This window comes from Carcharodon carcharias (genome assembly GCF_017639515.1).
Source record: "Carcharodon carcharias isolate sCarCar2 chromosome 33 unlocalized genomic scaffold, sCarCar2.pri SUPER_33_unloc_1, whole genome shotgun sequence".
NCBI lineage: Eukaryota > Metazoa > Chordata > Chondrichthyes > Lamniformes > Lamnidae > Carcharodon > Carcharodon carcharias.
This window is the reverse complement of record NW_024470690.1, coordinates 1,094,453-1,121,624: the sequence shown is the minus strand read 5'-3', so window position 1 is coordinate 1,121,624 and position 27,172 is coordinate 1,094,453. Positions and strand designations below refer to the sequence as shown.

General features: G+C 61.7%; 1 protein-coding gene across 4 annotated transcripts in view; it reads right to left on the bottom strand.

The window, feature by feature from the left end:
• LOC121274165 (Y-box-binding protein 2-A-like) overlaps positions 1-27,172 on the bottom strand; it is a 58,702-nt gene that overhangs the window by 6,860 nt on the left and 24,670 nt on the right. For all 4 annotated transcript variants that reach the window (XM_041181360.1, XM_041181364.1, XM_041181362.1 and 1 more), the window contains 2 exons: positions 4,359-4,477; positions 2,559-2,739 (listed from right to left, as the gene is read on the bottom strand). In XM_041181360.1, coding sequence (XP_041037294.1) covers positions 2,559-2,739; positions 4,359-4,477 — 300 coding nt within the window. The remainder of the gene's footprint in view (positions 1-2,558; positions 2,740-4,358; positions 4,478-27,172) is intronic.

Genomic DNA, 27,172 nt, shown 5'->3' with positions numbered 1-27,172 from the left:
CTCATTTTCCTTTTTGCCCAACTCCCTAAACGATGAATATCCTTGAATATTTAGTTCCCACTCTTGGTCACCCTGTAACAAACATCTGCATAATGGCAATTAAATCATACACATTTACCTCCATTCACACACTTTGTTGTGAATGCAGTGTACATTCCGATGCAGTGCCCTTAACTTTGTTTTTAAACATTATTCCAAATTCCAATCCTGTTTGATGCTGGCCTTTGCTTCATCTGCTTTCCGGTTTTGCTTCCTGTTACCAGCTTTGTTTCCCCCCTCCCCCCAATCGGAGCTCCCTCTCAGGTCCCCTCACATCCCCCTGACAATCTAGTATCTAGTTTAAACCCTCCCCAACAGTGCTAGCAAATCTCCCATCAAATTTCTCCAAGTTTTTGATGCAACGAGCCCTTAGCTCCTACCACGTGTGCATTTCCAACATGGGAATGATTCACTCATGAGCTTTGAATCTGCAGCCATGTGTAAGGACTTCCCTACACACCTCAAAACACTCCAACCCGCACTCAAGTCCACTTTGGAGATGGAGCAGTCCAACAAGCTCCCTTGATAATTGAGAAATCCACTGTGGGTTCTCCACTACTGTCTACCACTAGCCTACCCTCGCCCGTCAATATAGGCATTGGGATTTGTATAACTCCACGCACTTCGAGAGTGGCTGTCTCAGCGATCTTGCAAATGGGGCCAGATCCATTCACTCACCTTGCAAGGCTGACAGACAAAGAGTGCGCATCAAAGTGATCCTGTTCAGTATGCACGCACAAACAGGACAAAGGCTGTCACTTCCAAATCTGATAAGTGCCCGCTCTACCTCCCATTGCCCTGGAAAGGCAAAATAACTCAAAAATGTGAACATGTTAAGCAAGCCATTTGAGGCTGCTGTGGGGCAGTGGCTATACCAGTGGGATTTCCCACTGACAGTCCAAAACTACTACACCACTGAGCAATATCATGTCTGAATTCCAGTGCCAGTACGATGCCAGACACATACGTCACAAAGACTGGCAACGATTCAAACCAGTGTGTTCCTTCAGCTGTTAGCAACAGGCAGATGACAGAATGTAGTCAAGCCAGCCTGTGCTTACAAAACCCTAAACAAAACATCTACTGCTAGATAAAAGCAAATGACTGCGGATGCTGGAAATCCAAAACAAAAACAAAAATAGCTGGAAAAACTCAGCAGGTCTGACAGCATCTGCGGAGAGGAACCCAGTTAATGTTTTGAGTCCATATGACTCTTCAACAGAACCAAGGAAAAATAGAAATGAAATTAAATATAAGCTGTTTAAGGGGGGGTGGGACAGGTAGAGCTGGATAGAGGGCCAGTTATAGGTGGAGATAACCAAAAGATGTCACAGACAAAAGGACAAAGAGGTCTTGAAGGTGGTGATATTAGCTAAGGAATGTGCTAATAGGTGACATTAAGGGTAGAAAGCAGGACGAGCAGAGGCTCTAGTGGGGGTGAGGTGGGGGGAAAGGATCAAAATAGGCTAAAAGGTAGAGATAAAACAATGGATGGAAATACATTTAAAAATAATAATAGAAATAGGTGGGAAAAGAAAATATTTAAAATATTATAATATGTATAACTATATGTATAACTATATGTATAACTATATGTATAACTATATGTATAACTATATGTATAACTATATGTATAACTATATAAATAAAATATAAATTATTGGAAAAAGTGGGGGGGGGGGGATCAGAAAGGGGGTGGGGATGGAGGAGAGAGTTCATGAACTAAAGTTGTTGAACTCAATATTCAGTCCGGAAGGCTGTAAAGTGCCTAGTCGGAAGATGAGGTGCTGTTCCTCCAGTTTGCATTGAGCTTCACTGGAACATTGCAGCAAGCCAAGGATGGACATGTGGGCAAGAGAGCAGGGCGGTGCGTTGAAATGGCAAGCGACAGGGAGACCTGGTCATGTTTGCGGACAGACCGAAGGTGTTCCACAAAGCAGTCACCCAGTCTGCGTTTGGTCTCTCCAATGTAGAGGAAACTGCTTTGGGAGCAACGAATGCAGTAGACTAAATTAAGGGAAGTGCAAGTGAAATGCTGCTTCACTTGAAAGGAATGTTTGGGCCCTTGGACGTTGAGGAGAGAGGAAGTGAAGGGGCAGGTGTTGCACCTTCTGCGGTTGCGTGGGAGGGTGTTGAGGTGTAGGGGGTGATGGAGGAGTGGACCAGGGTGTCCCGGAGGGAACGATCCCTGCGGAATGCCGCCGGGGGGGTGAAGGGAAGATGGGTTTGGTGAAGGCATCGAAAGGAGGGAGCAAAGGAGAAAATAAAGTACCCAATAAAAAAAAAATCAATAAAAACAGAAAATGTTGGAAAAGGAGATAGAGAGAATGGGGGGGTACATTGCTGTGGGGAGAGACAGGGGGCTCTTACCTCTGTGTTAGCCAGCTCCTGTGCCGCGGGCACCTGAGTCGATACGTTGGAGAGAGAGAGAGAGAGAGAGAGAGGAGAGAGACAGACAGACAGGGGGGCTCACCTCGGCGTCGGCCCTGGGGAGGGACGGGGGGGTGGGGGGGGCTCACCTCGGCGTCGGCGTCGGCCGGCTCCTGTGCCGCGGGCACCTGAGTCGATATGTTGGTCCTGCGGCGGAAGAATGGGCGTCGGAAACGTCGGCGCTCCGGGAGCGGCTGGTCAGTCTTTGGATCCTTGTTCTCATCCACCCCGTCCAGTCCCTCCTGCTGGGACTGAGCACGGAAGGGCCGCCTGTGCAGAAGAGATTAACCATCAGGGGTGACGGAAACAGCCAGCACAACCATCCAATGCACCATCGCAGCCAGGCACAGCTAAGGTTTATTTAACACTGTGTCCTAACTCACACCACAGCCCATTCAGCTATTGCCAAGCTCACTGACCTGCACTGGCTCCCGGTTAAGCAACGCCTGAATTTGAAAATCTCATCCACACTTCCAAATCCCTCCATGGTCTCATCCCTTCCTATCTCTATAACCTCCGCCAGACCCAGACCCCTCAGATCTCCAGGCTCCTGCAATCCTGGCCTCACCTATCCCTGCTCTGAATCACTCCTCTGCAGCCTGAGGGCAGGAGGAGTTGAGTTTTGCCTCGAGACTGGAGTAGGAACAGCACTGAGCAGCTCTGGAAGCAGTGATCTGTGCTCCGCTTCCTCCAATTAACTATCGAGGTGACTGAAGCCCAGACTCCAAACTCTGAAGCCCGAGCTACCGACTCCATCCCTCTCTCTGGCCATGGAACCAGTTTGCTTGCGATCGTGATGTCCTGTTTGACCCAGAGTTGACCTTCACCCCCCTCTGCATATTCTGTCCGTCAGCAAGACATCTGACCTCCCATCACTGTAACATTGTCCATCTCATCCTCCTGTCTCAGTCCAGCTGAAACCCTCGTCCGTGCTTTTGTTCCCTCGGAACTCGACTCTTTTCCAAACGCGCTCCAGCCCGGTTTCCTCCATCAACTCCATCTCAACCAAAACTCTGCTGCCCGGGTCCTAAATTGCACCAAGTCCCATTTTAACCCCCCTGTGCTCACAGCCTTACACTGGCTCCAACACCGCTTCAAATTTAGAAATATTGCCCTCGTTTTCAAACCCTCCCATGACCTCACCCTCCCCTTTCTTAGTAACCGATTCCCTCCCCAATCTCTCCACCCCTTTGACCTAACCTTTGACCATTATGTCCCTACACCACTCAGTTTTGAGTTTGAATAAATACCTGGCGAAGCACCATGAGACAGAATGGCTAAAACGATGCAAGTTGATTTACTGCAAGAACAACTTGTACTTACACAGGCCCCACGCAACTCTCATATAGGCCTATGTAGGGAGAGAGAGAAGGGGGGTGGGGGGAGAAGGGAGAGAGAGAGTGGGGGGAGGAAGAAGGGAAGGGGCGGGGGGAGAAGGGAGACAGACAGAGACAGAGACAGAGAGAGAAAAGGGGGGGAGAAGGAAGGGAGAGAGAGAGAAGGGGGGGGAGGGAGGGAGAGAGAGAGAGTGGGGGAGGAAAGGAGAGAGAGAGAGAGAGAGAGGGGGGGAGGAAAGGAGAGAGAGAGAGAGGGGGGGAGGAAAGGAGAGAGAGAGAGAGAGAGAGAGAGAGAGATGGGGGGGAGGAAGGGAGAGAGAGAGAGAGAGAGAGAGAGAGAGATGGGGAGGAAGAGAGAGAGAGAGAGAGAGAGAGAAGGAGGGGGGGAGGGAAGGGAGAGAGAGGGGGGGAGAAAGTGAAGGATTTTGAGCGAACCAGGCTGAGAGCTGCAGCCGATGAGAAGTTGGGTCTCGGCAGCAGGAGGCACTGACACTGGCAGGTTGTCCTCAGGTGAGTGGAGAGTGGGTACATATTACTGCTCCAGCTCCTTACCTGCGGAATTGGGATCGGGGCTTGGCTCCACTTGCCGCACGTTGACTTGGTGGCTGTGGCTGTGGCTGGGCCTGGCCCGAGTCTGCAACTGGCTCTTTGTTCTTGGACAGCTCATCGCCCTGAAAGGGAAACCGGTCTGAACATCAACACTGCCTCCAACAACCAGCAGTTCCTCAGGTTCTGAGCACCACCCAATCCCAATCTCTCAGGACTTTGCATCCCACTCCTGCACACAACGCCCCCCCCATGGACTGCAGCGGTTCAAGAATGCAGCTCACCACCACCTTCTCAAGGGCAACTAGGGATGGGTAATAAATGTTGGCCCAGCCAACAATACCCACATCCTGTGAATGTGGAGGATGAGCCAGCTGACCACGGCACTGTGGCACAGGAGGCCATTCAAGAAGGGGGAGCAAAAAGACACGTGGTAGTTGTAGGGGATTCTATAACTAGGGGAATTGATAGCTTCCTTTGTAAGCAGGATCGAGAGTCCCACACGGTATGTCGCCTGCCCGGTGCCAGGGTGAGGGACATCTCTGACCGGCTTGAAAGGATATTGGAGAGGGAGGGGGAGAATCCAGTTGTTGTGGTCCACGTCGGGACAAATAACATAGGTAAGACTAGGAAAAAGAGGACCTGTTTGGGGATTATCAGGAACTAGGAACTAAATTAAAGAATAGGTCCTCAAGAGTTATAATCTCCAGATTACTACCTGAGCCACGTGCAAATTGGCATTGGGACGCGAGAATAAGGGAAGTAAACACATGGCTAAAGGAGTGGTGCAGGAAAGAGGGGTTCCATTTCATGGGTCACTGGCATCAGTATCAGAACAGGAGGGATCTGTACCGTTGGGACGGTCTCCACCTGAACCGATCTGGGACCAATTTTCTAGCAAAAAGGGTAAATAGGGTGGTCAACAGGACTTTAAACTAGAAAGTAGGCGGGGTGGTGGGGGGGTGGGGGGCGGGTGGCTCCAAGAAGTATGACTAATGGGAAACAAAGCATCAGGTTAGCGTGTGGGGGATGGATTTAACTTCAGGGAAAATTATGAAAAAACTGAAAAGAAAGGAGAGCCCAGGAGAGGCTATTAAAGTCTCCAGAACACAAAATAGGACAGAGTGTTTGGAAAGGGCTAGGAATCTAACTTCAAGCACATCAGATAAAGGGACGACAATGAGAAAGGGGATGGGAAATACAGGACTGAAGGTGTTGTATCTGAATGGATGCAGTATACAAATAAGGTAAATGAGCTTGTGGCGCAGATTGAAATTGGCAGGTACGATGTGGTGGGCATCACAGAGACATGGCTGCAAGGGGATCAGGACTGGGAGCTAAATATCCAAGGATATACAAGGATAGGCAGGTTGGCAGAGGGGATGGGGTTGCTTTGTTAGTAAGAAATGAAATTAAATCAATAGCAAGAAATGACGTAGGGTCAGATGATGTAGAATCTGTGTGGGTAGAGTTGAGGAACCGCAAAGGTATAAAAAACCATAATGGGAGTTATGTACAGGCCTCCGAACAGTAGTCAGGATGTGGGGCACAAGATACACCAGGAGATAGAAAAGGTGTGTAAGAAAGGCAAGGTTACAGTGATCATGGGGGATTTCAATATGCAGGTAGACTGGGAAAATCAGGTTGGTAGTGGATCCCAAGAAAAGGAATTTGTGGAATGTCTACGAGATGGCTTTTTGGAGCAGCTTGTGGTGGAGCCCACTAGGGAACAGGCAATTCTAGATTTAGTGATGTGTAATGAGGCAGATTTGATAAGGGAGCTTAAGGTGAAGGAACTCTTAGGAGGAAGTGACCATAATATGATAGAATTTACCCTGCAATTTGAGAGGAAAAAGCTGGAATCAGATGTAACGGTATTACAGTTGAATAAAGGCAACTACAGAGGCATGAGGGAGGAGCTGGCCAGAATTGACTGGGAGATGAGCCTAGCAGGAAAGACAGTGGAACAGCAATGGCAGGAGTTTCTGGGAGTAATTTGGGAGACACAGCAAAATTCATCCCTAGGAAGAAGAAGCATACTAAAGGGAGGACGAGGCAACCATGGCTGACAAGGGAAGTCACGGACAGCATAAAAGCTAAAGAGAAAGCATATAATGCGGCGAAGCGCAGTGGGAAACCAGGGGTTTGGGAAGCCTACAAAGACCAACAGAGGACAACTAAAAAAGAAATAAGGAGGGAGAAGATTAAATATGAGGGTAAACTAGCCAGTAATATAAAAGAAGATTGCAAGAGATTTTTTAGATATATAAAGGGTAAGAGAGAGGCAAAAGTGGACATTGGGCCACTGGAAAATGACGCTGGAGAAGTAGTAGTGGGGAACAAAGAAATGGCGGAGGAACTGAATATGTACTTTGCATCAGTCTTCACAGTGGAAGACGTGAGTAACATCCCCAAAGTTCAAGAGAATCGGGGGGCAGAGGTGAGTATAGTGGCCATTACCAAGGAGAAGGTGCTAGGAAAACTGAAAGGTCTGAAGGTGGATAAATCACTTGGACCAGACGGGTTACACCCCAGACTTCTGAAGGAGATAGCTGAAGAGATAGTGGAGGCATTAGTGGTGATCTTTCAGGAATCACTGGAGTCAGGGAGGGTCCCAGAGGACTGGAAAATCGCTAATGTAACCCCCCTGTTTAAGAAGGGAGTGAGGCAAAAGACGGGAAATTACAGGCCGATTAGCCTGACCTCGGCCGTTGGTAAGATTTTACAGTCCATTATTAAGGATGAGATTTCAGAATACTTGGAAGTGCATGGTAAAATCGGGCAAAGTCAGCATGGTTTCATCAAGGGGAGGTCATGCCTGACAAATCTGTTAGAATTCTTTGAGGAGGTAACGAGTAGGTTTGACAAAGGAGAGCCCATGGATGTTATCTACTTGGACTTCCAGAAGGCCTTTGACAAGGTGCCGCACAGGAGGCTGCTCAGTAAGGTAAGAGCCCATGGTGTTAGAGGCAAGTTACTAGCATGGATAGAAGATTGGCTGTCTGGCAGGAGGCAGAGAGTGGGGATAAGGGGGTCCTTCTCAGGATGGCGGCCGGTGACTAGTGGAGTTCTGCAGGGGTCAGTGTTGGGACCACAACTTTTCACTTTATACATTAATGATCTAGATGAAGGAACTGAGGGCATCCTGGCTAAGTTTGCAGATGATACAAAGACAGGTGGAGGGACAGGTAGTATTGAGGAGGCAGGGAGGCTGCAGAAGGATTTGGACACTTTAGGAGAATGGGCAAATAGGTGGCAGATGGAATATAATGTGGGGAAGCGTGAGGTCATGCACTTTGGTAGGAAGAATAGAGGCATAGACTATTTTCTAAATGGGAGAGAATTCAGAAATCTGGAGTGCAAAGGGACTTGGGAGTCCTAGTCCAGGATTCTCTTAAGGTTAACTTGCAGGTTGAGTCAGTAGTTAGGAAGACAAATGCAATGTTGGCATTTATTTCGAGAGGACGAGAATATAAAAGCAGGGATGTGCTGCTGAGGCTTTATAAGGCTCTGGTCAGACCACATTTAGAATATTGTGAGCAATTTTGGGCCCCATATCTCAGGAAGGATGTGTTGGCCCTGGAGAGGGTCCAGAGGAGGTTCACAAGAACGATCCCAGAAATGAAAGGCTTAACGTATGAAAAACGTTTGAGGACTCTGGGTCTATACTCGATGGAGTTTAGAAGGATGAGGGGGGATCTGATTGAAACTTACAGAATACTGAAAGGCCTAGATAGAGTGGACGTGGGGAAGATGTTTCCATTAGTAGGAGAGACTAGGACCCGAGGGCACAGCCTCAGAGTAAAGGGAAGACCTTTTAGAACAGAGATGAGGAGAAACTTCTTCAGCCAGAGAGTGGTGAATCTATGGAATTCATTGCCACAGAAGGCTGTGGAGGCCAGGTCATTGAGTGTATTTAAGACCGAGATAGATAGGTTCTTGATTGTCAAGGGGATCAAAGGTTATGGGGAGAAGGCGGGAGAATGGGGTTGAGAAATTTATCAGCAATGATTGAATGGCGGAGCAGACTCGATGGGCCGAATGGTCTAATTTCTGCTCCTATGTCTTATGGTTGTATAGTCTTAATGAATAAAAAAACTGCTATCTCTCAAGGAGCAATCCACTCAGTCCCATCCACCTGCTGTACCCTGTAGATAAACTGGTCGATTTAATACAATAAAGTCTGGCCATTTTCTTGACAATTTATTACTTTTCCATTTCCATCATGGGGAGAAACTGGGGTCATTCTTTTTTTTTTACAAAAGAGCCGAGGATATTTAATCCGGGTTTGATAAAGCAGTTAGGGAGCAACTATTTCCAGCGGCAGGAGGGTCGGTTACCAGAGGGACACAGATTGAAGAGAATCGGGAAATGAACCGGGAGCGGGAGATGAGGGGAATTCCTTCCCTCCCACCCCACAGCGAGTTGTTGTGGATCTGGAAGGCGTTGCCTGAAAGGGTGGTGGAAGCAGATTCAATAGGAACTTTCAAAAGGGGCAATTGGAGAAATACACTAAGGGGAAAAATTTGCAGGGCTATGGGGGGGGGAAGAGCGGGTGGGGGGAGCGGGGAGAAACAGGCTAGCACAGGCATGTTGGGCTGAATGTCCTCTTTCTGTGTTTATGCACCAAATTTCAGCACAACCACCAAGTGCAGCAGTGACAGACCGCCCCAGGAACAGGACCAGGCCCCTGCTTCGTAATCTGGGGTGGTCAAACCAGTTACAGTGACCCCATCCCGCCTCAAACCTCCCACCGCCCATCCCCATCCATCTTAGCTAAAGTTCATGAGCGGAGCACAAATGCGAGATTAGATACAGGGCCTTCACTGGTGTCTACAGCTCAGGCATCGGGAAGGGGGAATGAAGTCAAGACAAGGGACAGCTGAGCAAACGTTCAGGATGCTGCTCAGAGACAATCCCGCCCACAGCCTCACTGTATTCTCATCCGAGGCAGAGAAAGGCCCAACCACCTCAGCTGGTGACCTCAGAGTCATGCTCTCGAGGCCCAGGATCTGGAGATGTGGCTGGGACAAAAAAGCCATATTTGACAACCCATAAACAATGCAAATGGATCCCCTGCGGTGCTTTTGATAAGGTCCTGCATGGGAGACTGATAACAAAGGTAAGAGCCCATGGGATCCAAGGCAATTTGGCAAATTGGATCCAGAATTGGCTGAGTGGCAGGAAGCAGAGGGTGATGGTCGAGGGGTGTTTTTGTGACTGGTTGCCTGTGTCCAGTGGGGTTCCACATGGATCAGTGTTGGATCCCTTGCTGTTTGTGGTATATATAAACGATTTAGACTTGAATGTAGGAGGGTTGATCAGTAAGTTCGCGGATGACACGATAATTGATGGGGTGGTAAATTGTGAGGAGGATAGCCTTAGATTACAGGAGGATATAGACGGGTGGCAAATGGAATTCAATCCAGATAAGCGTGAGGTGATGCACTTGGGCAGGACAAACAAGGCACGGGAATACACGATGAACGGTAGGACCCTGGGAAGTACCGAGGATCAAAGGGACCTTGGTGTGCATGTCCACCGGTCCCTTACTGTAGCGGGTCAGGTAGATAAGGTGGTTAAGAAGGCTTATGGAATACTTGCCTTTATTAGCCGAGGCTTGGAATACAAGAGCAGAGAGGTTATGCTGGAACTGTATAAAACACTAGTTAGGCCACAGCTAGAGTACTGCGTGCAGTTCTGGATTCCTCATTATAGAAAGGATGTGTTTGCACTAGAGAGTGTGCAGAGGAGATTTACCAGAACGTTGCCTGAGCTGGAGAGTTTTAGTTATGAGAAGATTTTGGGTAGACTGGGGTTATTTTCCCTGGAGCAGAGGAGATTGAGGGGGGACATGATTGAGGTGTATAAAATTATGAGGGGCATAGATAGGGTAGACAGGAAGGGACTTTTCCCCTTGGTGGAGGGATCAATAACCAGGGGGGCATAGATTTAAGGTAAGGGGCAGGAGGTTTAGAGGGGATGTGAGGAAGAACTTTTTCACCCAGAGGGTGGTGGGACTCTGGAACTCACTGCCCGAAGGGTGACAGAGGCAGAAACCCTCATAACCTTGAAGAAGTATTTGGATGTGCACTTGCGATGCCCGTGGCAAACAAGGCAATGGTCTTAGTGCTGGAAAATGGGATTAGAATAGTTGGGGACTTGTTTGACCAACTCGATGGGCCGAAGGGTCTTTTTCTGGGCTGTAGACCTCTCTGACTCATGAGCAAGGACAGGTACTTCTCACTCAACACCACAGTCCGGGCTATTGCAGAGAAAGGATGAAGGGGCTTTTTCTGTTCCGACTATCCCAGTGGGCCACATTGCTGGGTTACAGCCCCAAGGACACCAGCCTCTCCAGGAGCTGCACACAGCAAATGGTGATGGGGAAGGAACATGCTCATGGATTCTGTCCCAGTCCATCCATCCCCACCACTGGGCTGGAGGCCAGGGGCTGGACTCCTGAGGGCAACTGCAAACAACCCAACTGAAGGAGGGCTCAGCACAAACTACCTGAGCCCTCCCCACTGCACAGGCCTCACTCTGAAGATGGCTGAGGGGGGTCCGGGGGGACCGGGGCGGGGGGGGTGGTGTCTCCATCAGTGAAAGGCACCTGAGCAACATTTAAAAATCCAACTAAAACAGCAGCACCGCCCCACCCCTCCCCGGCTGAGAGCCCCCTCCCCCGCGGCCAGTTCCCCTCCTCCGCTGCCGCCCCCCTCCCCCTCCCCGTGGCGCTCACTCACACTGACTGCCCTCCCCCTCCCCCTCCCCGTGGCGCTCACTCACACTGACTGCCCTCCCCCACTCCCCCTCCCCGTGGCGCTCACTCACACTGACTGTCCTCCCCCCTCCCCCTCCCCGTGGCGCTCACTCACACTGACTGTCCCCCCCCTCCCCCTCCCCGTGGTGCTCACTCACACTGACTGTCCCCCTCCCCCTCCCCGTGGCGCTCACTCACACTGACTGTCCCCCCCTCCCCGTGGCGCTCACTCACACTGACTGTCCCCTCCCCTCCCCGTGGCGCTCACTCACACTGACTGTCCCCCCCCTCCCCGTGGCGCTCACTCACACTGACTGTCCCCCCCCTCCCCGTGGCGCTCACTCACACTGACTGTCCTCCCCCCTCCCCTCCCCGTGGCGCTCACTCACACTGACTGTCCCCCCCCTCCCCCGCCCGTGGGCTCTTCACTCACACTGACTGTCCCCCCTCCCCCTCCCCGTGGCGCTCACTCACACTGACTGTCCCCCTCCCCCTCCCCGTGGCGCTCACTCACACTGACTGTCCCCCCCCTCCCCGTGGCGCTCACTCACACTGACTGTCCCCCTCCCCCTCCCCGGGCGCTCACTCACACTGACTGTCCCCCCCTCCCCGTGGCGCTCACTCACACTGACTGTCCCCCCCCTCCCCGTGGCGCTCACTCACACTGACTGTCCCCCCCCCCCTCCCCGTGGCGCTCACTCACACTGACTGTCCCCCCTCCCCTCCCCGTGGCGCTCACTCACACTGACTGTCCCCCCCTCCCCCTCCCCGTGGCGCTCACTCACACTGACTGTCCCCCTCCCCCTCCCCGTGGCGCTCACTCACACTGACTGTCCCCTCCCCCTCCCCGTGGCGCTCACTCACACTGACTGTCCCCCTCCCCCTCCCCGTGGCGCTCACTCACACTGACTGTCCCCCTCCCCCTCCCCGTGGCGCTCACTCACACTGACTGTCCCTCCCCCTCCCCGTGGCGCTCACTCACACTGACTGTCCCCTCCCCCTCCCCGTGGCGCTCACTCACACTGACTGTCCCCCCTCCCCTCCCCGTGGCGCTCACTCACACTGACTGTCCCCCCCCTCCCCGTGGCGCTCACTCACACTGACTGTCCCCCTCCCCTCCCCGTGGCGCTCACTCACACTGACTGTCCCCCCCTCCCCTCCCCGTGGCGCTCACTCACACTGACTGTCCCCCTCCCCCTCCCCGTGGTGCTCACTCACACTGACTGTCCCCTCCCCCTCCCCGTGGCGCTCACTCACACTGACTGTCCCCCCCCTCCCCCTCCCCGTGGCGCTCACTCACACTGACTGTCCCCCCCCTCCCCGTGGCGCTCACTCACACTGACTGTCCCCCCCCTCCCCGTGGCGCTCACTCACACTGACTGTCCCTCCCCCTCCCCGTGGCGCTCACTCACACTGACTGTCCCCCCCCTCCCCGTGGCGCTCACTCACACTGACTGTCCCCCCCCTCCCCGTGGCGCTCACTCACACTGACTGTCCCCCCCCTCCCCCTCCCGTGGCGCTCACTCACACTGACTGTCCCCCCCCCTCCCCGTGGCGCTCACTCACACTGACTGTCCTCCCCCCTCCCCCTCCCCGTGGCGCTCACTCACACTGACTGTCCCCCCCCTCCCCGTGGCGCTCACTCACACTGACTGTCCCCCCCCCCCTCCCCGTGGCGCTCACTCACACTGACTGTCCCCCCCCCTCCCCGTGGCGCTCACTCACACTGACTGTCCCTCCCCTCCCCCTCCCCGTGGCGCTCACTCACACTGACTGTCCCTCCCCTCCCCTCCCCGTGGGCGCTCACTCACACTGACTGTCCCTCCCCTCCCCCTCCCCGGTGGCGCTCACTCACACTGACTGTCCTCCCCCTCCCCCTCCCCGTGGCGCTCACTCACACTGACTGTCCCCTCCCCCTCCCCCTCCCGTGGCGCTCACTCACACTGACTGTCCCCCTCCCCCTCCCCGTGGCGCTCACTCACACTGACTGTCCCCCTCCCCCTCCCCGTGGCGCTCACTCACACTGACTGTCCCCCCCCCCCCTCCCCGTGGCGCTCACTCACACTGACTGTCCCCCCATCCCCCTCCCCGTGGCGCTCACTCACACTGACTGTCCCCCCTCCCCCTCCCCGTGGCGCTCACTCACACTGACTGTCCCCCCCTCCCCCTCCCCCGTGGCGCTCACTCACACTGACTGTCCCTCCCTCCCCGTGGCGCTCACTCACACTGACTGTCCCCCTCCCCTCCCCGTGGCGCTCACTCACACTGACTGTCCCCCCCTCCCCGTGGCGCTCACTCACACTGACTGTCCCTCCCCTCCCCGTGGCGCTCACTCACACTGACTGTCCCTCCTCCCCCTCCCCGTGGCGCTCACTCACACTGACTGTCCCCCCCCTCCCCCCTCCCCGTGGCGCTCACTCACACTGACTGTCCCTCCCCCTCCCCGTGGCGCTCACTCACACTGACTGTCCCTCCCCCTCCCCCTCCCCGTGGCGCTCACTCACACTGACTGTCTCCCCCCCCCTCCCCGTGGCGCTCACTCACACTGACTGTCCCCCCTCCCCCTCCCCGTGGGCGCTCACTCACACTGACTGTCCCTCCCCCTCCCCGTGGCGCTCACTCACACTGACTGTCCCCCCCCCCCTCCCCGTGGCGCTCACTCACACTGACTGTCCCCCTCCCCTCCCCGTGGCGCTCACTCACACTGACTGTCCCCCCCCCTCCCCGTGGCGCTCACTCACACTGACTGTCCCCCCCCCTCCCCGTGGCGCTCACTCACACTGACTGTCCCCCCCCCCTCCCCGTGGCGCTCACTCACACTGACTGTCCCCTCCCCCTCCCCGTGGCGCTCACTCACACTGACTGTCCCCCCTCCCCCTCCCCGTGGCGCTCACTCACACTGACTGTCCCCCCCCTCCCCGTGGCGCTCACTCACACTGACTGTCCCCCCCCCCTCCCCGTGGCGCTCACGTCACACTGACTGTCCCTCCCCCTCCCACACGGAGTCCCCCCCTCCCGTGGGCGCTCACGTCACAACTGACTGTCCTCCCCTCCCCTCCCCCTCCCCGTGGCGCTCACGTCACACTGACTGTCCCTCCCCCTCCCCGTGGCGCTCACTCTCACTGACTGTCCCCCCCTCCCCCTCCCCGTGGTGCTCACTCACACTGACTGTCCCCTCCCCCTCCCCGTGGTGCTCACTCACACTGACTGTCCCCCCCTCCCCGTGGCGCTCACTCACAACTGAATTGTCCCTCCCCCTCCCCCTCCCCGTGGCGCTCACTCACACTGACTGTCCCCCCCTCCCCCTCCCCGTGGCGCTCACTCACACTGACTGTCCCCCCCCCTCCCCGTGGCGCTCACTCACACTGACTGTCCCTCCCCCTCCCTGTGCGCGCACTCACACTGACTGTCCCCCCCCTCCCCCTCCCCGTGGGCGCTCACTCACACTGACTGTCCCTCCCCCCTCCCCCTCCCGTGGCGCTCACTCACACTGACTGTCCCCCCCTCCCCCTCCCCGTGGCGCTCACTCACACTGACTGTCCCCCCCTCCCCCTCCCCGTGGCGCTCACTCACACTGACTGTCCCCCTCCCCCTCCCCGTGGCGCTCACTCACACTGACTGTCTCCCCCTCCCCTCCCCGTGGCGCTCACTCACACTGACTGTCCCCCCTCCCCCCTCCCCGTGGCGCTCACTCACACTGACTGTCCCTCCCCCTCCCCGTGGCGCTCACTCACACTGACTGTCCCCTCCCCCCTCCCCGTGGCGCTCACTCACACTGACTGTCCCCCCTCCCCTCCCCGTGGCGCTCACTCACACTGACTGTCCCCCCCCCCTCCCCGTGGCGCTCACTTCACACTGACTGTCCCTCCCCTCCCCTCCCCGTGGCGCTCACTCACACTGACTGTCCCCCCCTCCCCCTCCCCCGTGGCGCTCACTCACACTGACTGTCCCCCCCCCTCCCCGTGGCGCTCACTTCACACTGACTGTCCTCCCCCTCCCCCTCCCCGTGGCGCTCACTCACACTGACTGTCCCCCCCCTCCCCGTGGCGCTCACTCACACTGACTGTCCCCCTCCCCTCCCCGGGGCGCTCACTTCACACTGACTGTCCCTCCCCCTCCCCGTGGCGCTCACTCACACTGACTGTCCCCCCCTCCCCCTCCCCGTGGCGCTCACTCACACTGACTGTCCCCCCCTCCCCCTCCCCGTGGCGCTCACTCACACTGACTGTCCCCCCCCTCCCCGTGGCGCTCACTCACACTGACTGTCCTCCCCCTCCCCCTCCCCGTGGCGCTCACATCACCTGACTGTCCCCCTCCCCCTCCCCGTGGCGCTCACTCACACTGACTGTCCTCTGACCCCCCCTCCCCCTCCCGTGGTGCTCACTCACACTGACTGTCCCCCCCCTCCCGTGGGCGCGTCACTCACACTGACTGTCCCCCCTCCCCCTCCCCGTGGCGCTCACTCACACTGACTGTCCCCCTCCCCCTCCCCGTGGCGCTCACTCACACTGACTGTCCCCCCCTCCCCCTCCCCGTGGCGCTCACTCACACTGACTGTCCCCCCTCCCCCTCCCCGTGGCGCTCACTCACACTGACTGTCCCCCCCCCCCTCCCCGTGGGCGCTCACTCACACTGACTGTCCCCCCCTCCCCCTCCCCGTGCGCTCACTCACACTGACTGTCCCTCCCCTCCCCTCCCCGTGGCGCTCACTCACACTGACTGTCCCCCCCTCCCCCTCCCCGTGGCGCTCACTCACACTGACTGTCCCCCTCCCCTCCCCGTGGCGCTCACTCACACTGACTGTCCCCCCCTCCCCGTGGCGCTCACTCACACTGACTGTCCCCCCTCCCCCTCCCCGTGGCGCTCACTCACACTGACTGTCCCCCCCCTCCCCGTGGGCGCTCACTCACACTGACTGTCCCCCTCCCCCTCCCCGTGGCGCTCACTCACACTGACTGTCCCCCCCTCCCCCTCCCCGTGGCGCTCACTCACACTGACTGTCCCCCCCTCCCCTCCCCGTGGCGCTCACTCACACTGACTGTCCCCCCCCCCTCCCCGTGGCGCTCACTCACACTGACTGTCCCCCCCTCCCCCTCCCCGTGGCGCTCACTCACACTGACTGTCCCTCCCCCTCCCCCTCCCCGTGGCGCTCACTCACACTGACTGTCCCTCCCCCTCCCCGTGGCTCTCACTCACACTGACTGTCCCCCCCCCTCCCCCTCCCCGTGGCGCTCACTCACACTGACTGTCCCCCCCCCTCCCCCTCCCCGTGGCGCTCACTCACACTGACTGTCCCTCCCTCCCCGTGGCGCTCACTCACACTGACTGTCCCCCCCCTCCCCCTCCCCGTGGCGCTCACTCACACTGACTGTCCCCCCACTCCCCTCCCCGTGGCGCTCACTCACACTGACTGTCCCCCCCTCCCCCTCCCCGTGGCGCTCACTCACACTGACTGTCCCCCCCTCCCCCTCCCCGTGGCGCTCACTCACACTGACTGTCCCCCCCTCCCCCTCCCCGTGGCGCTCACATCACACTGACTGTCCCCCCTCCCCCTCCCCGTGGCGCTCACTCACACTGACTGTCCCCCCCCTCCCCCTCCCCGTGGCGCTCACTCACACTGACTGTCCCCCCCTCCCCCTCCCCGTGGCGCTCACTCACACTGACTGTCCCCCCCTCCCCCTCCCCGTGGCGCTCACTCACACTGACTGTCCCCCCCCTCCCCCTCCCCGTGGCGCTCACTCACACTGACTGTCCCTCCCCCTCCCCGTGGCGCTCACTCACACTGACTGTCCCCCCCCCTCCCCGTGGCGCTCACTCACACTGACTGTCCCCCTCCCCCTCCCCGTGGCGCTCACTCACACTGACTGTCCCCCCCTCCCCGTGGCGCTCACTCACACTGACTGTCCCCCCCCCTCCCCGTGGCGCTCACTCACACTGACTGTCCCTCCCCCTCCCCGTGGCGCTCACTCACACTGACTGTCCCTCCCCCTCCCCGTGGCGCTCACTCACACTGACTGTCCCCCCCTCCCCGTGGCGCTCACTCACACTGACTGTCCTCCCCCTCCCCCTCCCCGTGGCGCTCACTCACACTGACTGTCCCCCTCCCCCTCCCCGTGGCGCTCACTCACACTGACTGTCCCCCCCCTCCCCCTCCCCGTGGCGCTCACTCACACTGACTGTCCTCCCCTCCCCCTCCCCGTGGCGCTCACTCACACTGACTGTCCCCCCCTCCCCCTCCCCGTGGCGCTCACTCACACTGACTGTCCCCCCCTCCCCTCCCCGTGGCGCTCACTCACACTGACTGTCCCCCCCTCCCCGTGGCGCTCACTCACACTGACTGTCCCTCCCCCTCCCCGTGGCGCTCACATCACACTGACTGTCCCCCCCTCCCCCTCCCCGTGGCGCTCACTCACACTGACTGTCCCCCCCCTCCCCTCCCCGTGGCGCTCACTCACACTGACTGTCCCACCCCCCCTCCCCGTGGCGCTCACTCACACTGACTGTCCCCCTCCCCCTCCCCGTGGCGCTCACTCACACTGACTGTCCCCCCCCTCCCCCTCCCCGTGGCGCTCACTCACACTGACTGTCCCCCCCTCCCCCTCCCCGTGGCGCTCACTCACACTGACTGTCCCCCCCTCCCCCGTGGCGCTCACTCACACTGACTGTCCCCCCCCCTCCCCGTGGCGCTCACTCACACTGACTGTCCCTCCCCTCCCCTCCCGTGGCGCTCACTCACACTGACTGTCCCCCCTCCCCTCCCCGGGCGCTCACTCACACTGACTGTCCCCCCTCCCCCTCCCCGTGGCGCTCACGTCACACTGACTGTCCTCCCCCTCCCCCTCCCCGTGGCGCTCACTCACACTGACTGTCCCCCCCCCCCCCTCCCCGTGGCGCTCACTCACACTGACTGTCCCCCCCCCTCCCCGTGGCGCTCACTCACACTGACTGTCCCTCCCCCCCCCGTGGCGCTCACGTCACACTGACTGTCCCTCCCCCTCCCCGTGGCGCTCACTTCACACTGACTGTCCGTCCCCCTCCCCGTGGCGCTCACGTCACACTGACTGTCCCCCCTCCCTCCCCGTGGCGCTCACTCACACTGACTGTCCCACCCTCCCCTCCCCGTGGCGCTCACTCACACTGACCTGTCCCCCCCCCTCCCCGTGGCGCTCACTCACACTGACTGTCCCCCCTCCCCCTCCCCGTGGCGCTCACTCACACTGACTGTCCCCCCCCTCCCCCTCCCCGTGGCGCTCACTCACACTGACTGTCCTCCCCCTCCCCGTGGCGCTCACTCACACTGACTGTCCTCCCCCTCCCCGTGGCGCTCACTCACACTGACGTCCCCCCCCCCCCCCCCCCGTGGCGCTCACTCACACTGACTGTCCCCCCCTCCCCGTGGCGCTCACTCACACTGACTGTCCCCCCCCTCCCCCTCCCCGTGGCGCTCACTCACACTGACTGTCCCTCCCCCTCCCCCTCCCCGTGGCGCTCACTCACACTGACTGTCCCCCCCCTCCCCCTCCCCCCGTGCGCTCACTCACACTGACTGTCCCCCCCCCCCCCCGTGGCGCTCACTCACACTGACTGTCCCCCCCCTCCCCCTCCCCGTGGCGCTCACTCACACTGACTGTCCCCCCCCCCCCCCGTGGCGCTCACTCACACTGACTGTCCCCCCCTCCCCCTCCCCGTGGCGCTCACTCACACTGACTGTCCCCCCCCCTCCCTCCCGTGGCGCTCACTCACACTGACTGTCCCCCCCCCTCCCCGTGGCGCTCACTCACACTGACTGTCCCTCCCCTCGCCCGTGGCGCTCACTCACACTGACTGTCCTCCCCCGCCCCGAGGCGCTCACGTCACACTGACTGTCCCCCCCCTCCCCGTGGCGCTCACTCACACTGACTGTCCCCCTCCCCTCCCCGTGGCGCTCACTCACACTGACTGTCCCCCCTCCCCCCTCCCCGTGGCGCTCACGTCACTACTGACTGTCCCCTCCCCCCCCTCCCCGTGGGCGCTCACTCACACTGACTGTCCCCCCCCTCCCCGTGGCGCTCACCTCACACTGACTGTCCCCTCCCCCTCCCCGTGGCGCTCACGTCACACTGACTGTCCCCCCCTCCCCCTCCCCGAGCGCTCAGCTCACACTGACTGTCCCTCCCCCCCTCCCCGTGGCGCTCACTCACACTGACTGTCCCCCCCTCCCCGTGGCGCTCACTCAACACTGACAGTCCCCCCCCTCCCCTCCCCGTGGCGCTCACTCACACTGACTGTGGCCCCCCCCCTCCCCGTGGCGCGCACGTCACATCTGACTGTCCCCCCCCTCCCCCTCCCCGTGGCCGCCACTCACAACTGACTGTCCTCCCCCTCCCCCTCCCCGTGCGCTCACTTCACACTGACTGTCCCCCCCTCCCCCGCCCGTGGCGCTCACTCACACTGACTGTCCCTCCCCCTCCCCCTCCCCGTGGCGCTCACTCACACGACTGTCCCTGTCCCCGCCCCCTCCCCGTGGCGCTCACTCACACTGACTGTCCTGTCCCCCCCCCCCTCCCCGTGGCGCTCACTCACACTTGACTGTCCCCCTCCCCCTCCCCGTGCGCTCACTCACACTGACTGTCCCCCCCCTCCCCCGTGGCGCTCACTCACACTGACTGTCCCCCCCTCCCCGTGGCGCTCACTCACACTGACTGTCCCCCCCCTCCCCGTGGCGCTCACTTCACACTGACTGTCCCCGCCCTCCCCGTGGCGCTCACTCACACTGACTGTCCCCCCCCTCCCCGTGGCGCTCACTCACACTGACTGTCCCCCCCCTCCCCGTGGCGCTCACTCACACTGACTGTCCCCCCCTCCCCCTCCCGTGGCGCTCACTCACACTGACTGTCCCCCCCTCCCCGTGGCGCTCACTCACACTGACTGTCCCCTCCCCCTCCCCGTGGCGCTCACTCACACTGACTGTCCCCCCCTCCCCCTCCCCGTGGCGCTCACTCACACTGACTGTCCCCCCCTCCCCGTGGTGCTCAGCTCACACTGACTGTCCCCCCCCTCCCCGTGGCGCTCACTCACACTGACTGTCCCCCTCCCCCTCCCCGTGGCGCTCACTTCACACTGACTGTCCCCCCTCCCCCTCCCCGTGGCGCTCACTCACACTGACTGTCCCCCCCCCTCTCCCCGTGGCGCTCACTCACACTGACTGTCCCTCCCCCTCCCCGTGGCGCTCACGTCACACTGACTGTCCCCCCTCCCCCTCCCCGTGGCGCTCACTCCACACTGACTGTCCCCCCCTCCCCCTCCCCGTGGCGCTCACTCCACACTGACTGTCCCCCCCTCCCCCTCCCCGTGGCGCTCACTCACACTGACTGTCCCTCCCCCTCCCCGTGGCGCTCACTCACACTGACTGTCCCCCCCTCCCCGTGGCGCTCACTCACACTGACTGTCCCTCCCCCTCCCCGTGGCGCTCACTCACACTGACTGTCCTCCCCTCCCCCCTCCCCGTGCGCTCACTCACACTGACTGTCCCCCCCTCCCCCTCCCCGTGGCGCTCACTCACACTGACTGTCCCCCCCCTCCCCCTCCCCGTGGCGCTCACTCACACTGACTGTCCCCCCCCTCCCCCTCCCCGTGGCGCTCACTCACAGACTGTCCCCCCCCTCCCCCTCCCCGTGGCGCTCACTCACACTGACTGTCCCTCCCCCTCCCCGTGGCGCTCACTCACACTGACTGTCCCCCCCCCCCCCCCCCCCCGTGGCGCTCACTCACACTGACTGTCCCCCCCTCCCCGTGGCGCTCACTCGTCACACTGACTGTCCCCCCCTCCCCCTCCCCGTGGCGCTCACTCACACTGACTGTCCCCCCCTCCCCCTCCCCGTGGCGCTCACTCACACTGACTGTCCCCCCCCTCCCCGTGGCGCCCTTGGCGCACTGGTCCCCCCCCCCCCCTCACACACACTGACTGTCCCCCCCTCCCCCCCCGTGGCGCTCACTCACACTGACTGTCCCCCCCTCCCCCTCCCCGTGGCGCTCACTCACACTGACTGTCCCCCCCCTCCCCCTCCCCTGGCCTCACTCACACTGACTGTCCCCCCCCCTCCCCCTCCCCGGGGCGCTGCCCGTGGGCGCTCACACACACTGACTTCCCCTCCCCCTCCCCCTCCCGTGGCGCTCACTCACACTGACTGTCCCTCCCCTCCCCGTGGCGCTCACTCACACTGACTGTCCCCCCTCCCCGTGGCGCTCACTCACACTGACGGTCCCCCCCTCCCTCCCCGTGGCGCTCACTCACACTGACTGTCCCCCCCTCCCCCTCCCCTGGCGCTCACTCACACTGACTGTCCCCCCCCCCCGTCCCCGTGGCGCTCACGCACACGGACTGTCCCCCCCTCCCCCTTCCCCGGTGGCGCTCACTCACACTGACTGTCCCCCCTCCCCCTCCCCGTGGCGCTCACTCACACTGACTGTCCCCGCCCTCCCCCTCCCCGTGGCGCTCACGTCACACTGACTGTCCTCCCCCTCCCGTGGCGCTCACTCACACTGACTGTCCTCCCCCTCCCCGTGGCGCTCACTCACTCTGACTGTCCCCCCCTCCCCGTGGGCGCTCACTCACACTGACTGTCCCTCCCCCCCCCTCCCCGTGGCGCTCACTCACACTGACTGTCCCCCCCCCTCCCCGTGGCGCTCACTCACACTGACTGTCCCCCCCTCCCCGTGGCGCTCACTCACACTGACTGTCCCCCCCCTCCCCCTCCCCGTGCGCTCACTCACACTGACTGTCCCCCCCTCCCCCTCCCGTGGCGCTCACTCACACTGACTGTCCCCCCTCCCCCTCCCCGTGGCGCTCACTCACACTGACTGGTCCCCCCCTCCCCCTCCCCGTGGCGCTCACTCACACTGACTGTCCCTCCCCCTCCCCGTGGCGCTCACTCACACTGACTGTCCCTCCCCTCCCCGTGGCGCTCACTCACACTGACTGTCCCCCCCTCCCCGTGGCGCTCACTCACACTGACTGTCCCCTCCCCCTCCCCGTGGCGCTCACTCACACTGACTGTCCCCTCCCCCTCCCCGTGGCGCTCACTCACACTGACTGTCCCCCTCCCCCTCCCCGTGGCGCTCACTCACACTGACTGTTCCCCCCCCTCCCCGTGGCGCTCACTCACACTGACTGTTCCCCCCCCTCCCCGTGGCGCTCACTCACACTGACTGTCCCCCCTCCCCCTCCCCGTGGCGCTCACCTCACACTGACTGTCCCCCTCCCCCTCCCCCTCCCCGTGGCGCTCACTCACACTGACTGTCCCCCCTCCCCCTCCCCCGTGGCGCTCACTCACACTGACTGTCCCCCCCCTCCCCGTGGCGCTCACTCACACTGACTGTCCCTCCCCCTCCCCGTGGCGCTCACTCACACTGACTGTCCCTCCCCCTCCCCGTGGCGCTCACTCACACTGACTGTCCCCCTCCCCCTCCCCGTGGCGCTCACTCACACTGACTGTCCCTCCCCTCCCCCTCCCCTCCCCGTGGCGCTCACTCACACTGACTGTCCCCGCCGCTCCTCCCCGGGGGCGCTCACTCACACTGACTGTCCCCCCTTCCCCCTCCCCGTGGCGTCACTCACACTGACTGTCCCCCTCCCCCTCCCCCCGTGGCGCTCACATCACACTGGACTGTCCCCCCTCCCCCTCCCCGTGGCGCTCACTCACACTGACTGTCCCCCCCCCCTCCCCGTGGCGCTCACTCACACTGACTGTCCCCCCCCCCTCCCCAAGGCGCTCACTCACACGTGACTGTCCCCCTCCCCTCCCCGTGGCGCTCACTCACACTGACTGTCCCCCCTCCCCCTCCCGTGGCGCTCACTCACACTGACTGGTCCCCCCCCTCCCCCTCCCCGTGGCGCTCACTCACACTGACTGTCCCCCTCCCCCCCCTCCCCGTGGCGCTCACGTCACACTGACTGTCCCCCCCCTCCCCCTCCCCGTGGCGCTCACTCACACTGACTGTCCCCCCTCCCCCTCCCCGTGGCGCTCACTCACACTGACTGTCCTCCCCCTCCCCCCTCCCCCGTGGCGCTCACTCACACTGACTGTCCCCCCCCCTCCCCGTGGCGCTCACTCACACTGACTGTCCCCCCCTCCCCGTGGCGCTCACTCACACTGACTGTCCCCCCCTCCCCGTGGCGCTCACTCACACTGACTGTCCCCCCCCTCCCCGTGGCGCTCACTCACACTGACTGTCCCCCCTCCCCTCCCCGTGGCGCTCACTCACACTGACTGTCCCCTCCCCTCCCCGTGGCGCTCACTCACACTGACTGTCCCCCTCCCCCTCCCCGTGGCGCTCACTCACACTGACTGTCCCCCCCCTCCCCGTGGCGCTCACTCACACTGACTGTCCTCCCCTCCCCCTCACCGTGGCGCTCACTCACACTGACTGTCCCCCCCCCTCCCCGTGGCGCTCACTCACACTGACTGTCCCCCCCCCCTCCCCGTGGCGCTCACTCACACTGACTGTCCCCCCCCCTCCCGTGGCGCTCACTCACACTGACTGTCCCCCCCTCCCCCTCCCCGTGGCGCTCACTCACACTGACTGTCCCCCCCTCCCCCTCCCCGTGGCGCTCACTCACACTGACTGTCCCCCCCCTCCCCCTCCCCGTGGCGCTCACTTCACACTGACTGTCCCCCCCTCCCCGTGGCGCTCACTCACACTGACTGTCCCCTCCCCCTCCCCGTGGCGCTCACTCACACTGACTGTCCCCCCCCCCCGTGTGCTCACTCACACTGACTGTCCCCCCCCTCCACCTCCCCGTGGCGCTCACATCACACTGACTGTCCCCCCCCCTCCCCGTGGCGCTCACTCACACTGACTGTCCCCCCCTCCCTCCCCGTGGCGCTCACTCACACTGACTGTCCCCCCCCCCCCCTCCCCGTGGCGCTCACTCACACTGACTGTCCCCCCCTCCCCGTGGCGCTCACTCACACTGACTGTCCCCCCCTCCCCCTCCCCGTGGCGCTCACTCACACTGACTGTCCCCCTCCCCCTCCCCGTGGCGCTCACTCACACTGACTGTCCCCCCCCCCCCGTGGCGCTCACTCACACTGACTGTCCCCCCCCCCCCTCCCCGTGGCGCTCACTCACACTGACTGTCCCCCTCCCCTCCCGTGGCGCTCACTCACACTGACTGTCCCCCCCCTCCCCGTGGCGCTCACTCACACTGACTGTCCCCTCCCCCTCCCCCGTGGCGCTCACTCACACTGACTGTCCCCCCCCTCCCCCTCCCCGTGGCGCTCACTCTCACTGACCTGTCCCTCCCCCTCCCCCTCCCGTGGCGCTCACTCACACTGACTGTCCCCCCCCTCCCCGTGGCGCTCACTCACTCTGACTGTCCCCCCTCCCCCTCCCCGTGGCGCTCACTCACACTGACTGTCCCCCCCCCCTCCCCGTGGCGCTCACTCACACTGACTGTCCCTCCCCCTCCCCGTGGCGCTCACTCACACTGACTGTCCCCCCCCCTCCCCGTGGCGCTCACTCACACTGACTGTCCCCCCTCCCCCTCCCCGGGCGCTCACTCACACTGACTGTCCCCCCCTCCCCGTGGCGCTCACTCACACTGACTGTCCCCCCTCCCCCTCCCCGTGGCGCTCACCTCACACTGACTGTCCCCCCCTCCCCGTGGCGCTCACTCACACTGACTGTCCCCCCCCCTCCCCGTGGCGCTCACTCACACTGACTGTCCCCCCCCCCCTCCCCGTGGCGCTCACTCACACTGACTGTCCCCCCCCTCCCCGTGGCGCTCACTCACACTGACTGTCCCTCCCCCCTCCCCGTGGCGCTCACTCACACTGACTGTCCCCTCCCCCTCCCCGTGGCGCTCACTCACACTGACTGTCCCCCCCTCCCCTCCCCGTGGCGCTCACGTCACACTGACTGTCCCCCCCCCCCTCCCCGTGGCGCTCACTCACACTGACTGTCCCGCCCCCCCTCACCCGTGGCGCTCACTCACACTGACTGTCCTCCCCTCCCCCTCCCCGTGGGCGCTCACTCACACTGACAGTCCCCTCCCCCTCCCAGTGGCGCTCACTCACACTGACTGTCCCCCCCCCCTCCCCGTGGCGCTCACTCACACTGACTGTCCCCTCCCCCTCACCCTCCCGTTGGCGCTCACTCACACTGACTGTCCCCCCCCTCCCCCTCCCCGTGGCGCTCACTCAACACTGACTGTCCCCCCCCTCCCCGTGGCGCTCACTCACACTGACTGGTGTCCCCCCCTCCCCGTGGCGCTCACTCACACTGACTGTCCCTCCCCTCCCCTCCCCGTGGCGCTCACACACACTGACTGTCCCCCCCCCTCTCCCGTGGCGCTCACGGTCACCACTGTCCACTGTCCCCCCCCTCCCCCTCCCCGTGGCGCTCACTCACACTGACTGTCCCCCCCTCCCCCCTCCCCGTGGCGCTCACTCACACTGACTGTCCCCCTCCCCCTCCCCGTGGCGCTCACTCACACTGACTGTCCCCCCCCTCCCCGTGGCGCTCACTCACACTGACTGTCCCCCCTCCCCCTCCCCGTGGCGCTCACTCACACTGACTGTCCCCCCCTCCCCCTCCCCGTGGCGCTCACACACACAGACTGTCCCCCCCTCCCCCTCCCCGTGGCGCTCACTCACACTGACTCTCCCCCCCTCCCCCTCCCCGTGGCGCTCACTCACACTGACTGTCCCCCCCTCCCCCTCCCCGTGGCGCTCACTCACACTGACTGTCCCCCCCTCCCCCTCCCCGTGGCGCTCACTCACACTGACTGTCCCCCCCTCCCCGTGGCGCTCACTCACACTGACTGTCCCCCCCCTCCCCCTCCCCGTGGCGCTCACTCACACTGACTGTCCCTCCCCCTCCCCGTGGCGCTCACTCACACTGACTGTCCCCCCCCCTCCCCGTGCGCTCACTCACACTGACTGTCCCCCCCCCCCCTCCCCGTGGCGCTCACTCACACTGACTGTCCCTCCCCCCTCCCCCTCCTCCGTGGCCGCTCACTCGACACTGACTGTCGCCCCTCCCCCTCACCGTGGCGCTCACATCACACTGACGGTCCTCCCCCCTCCCCGTGGAGCTCACTCACACTGCCTTGTCCCCCCCTCGCCCGGGTTTGGCGCTCACTCACACTGACCTGTCCCTCCCTCTCCCGGTGGCGCTCACTCACACTGACTGGTCCCTCCCCCTCCCCCTCCCCGTGGCGCTCACGTCACACTGACTGTCCCCCGCCCCCTCACTCGTGGCGCTCACTTCACAACTGACTGTCCGCCCCCCTCCCTCCTCCCGTGCGCTCACTCACACTGACTGTCCCCCCTCCCTCCTCCCCGTGCGCTCACTCACACTGACTGGTCCCCCTCCCGTGGCGCTCACTTCGACAGTCCCCCCCTCCCCGTTGGCGCTCACTCACACTGACTGTCCCCCTCCCCCTCCCCGTGCGCTCACTCACACTGACTGTTCCCCCCCCTCCCCGTGGCGCACTCTACACTGACTGTCCCCTCCCCCTCCCCGTGGCCTCACTCACACTGAATGTCCCCCTCCCCCTCCCCGTGGCGCTCACTCACACTGACTGTCCCCCACCTCCCCGTGGCGCTCACTCACACTGACTGGTCCTTCCCTCCCCCCGTGGCGCTCACTCACACTGACTGTCCCCCCCCTCCCCGTGGCGCTCACTCACACTGACTGTCCCCCCCCCCTCCCCGTGGCGCTCACTCACACTGACTGTCCCCCCCCCCCTCCCCGTGGCGCTCACTCAACTGACTGTCCTCCCCCTCCCCCTCCCCGTGGCGCTCACTCACACTGACTGTCCCCCCCTCCCCCTCCCCGTGGCGCTCACTCACACTGACTGTCCCCCTCCCCCTCCCCGTGGCGCTCACTCACACTGACTGTCCCCCCTCCTCCCCGTGGCGCTCACTCACACTGACTGTCCCCCCTCCCCCTCCCCGTGGCGCTCACTCACACTGACTGTCCCCTCCCCCTCCCCGTGGGCGCACACTCACACTGACTGTCCTCCCCCTCCCCGTGGCGCTCACTCACACTGACTGATCCCCTCCCCCTTCCC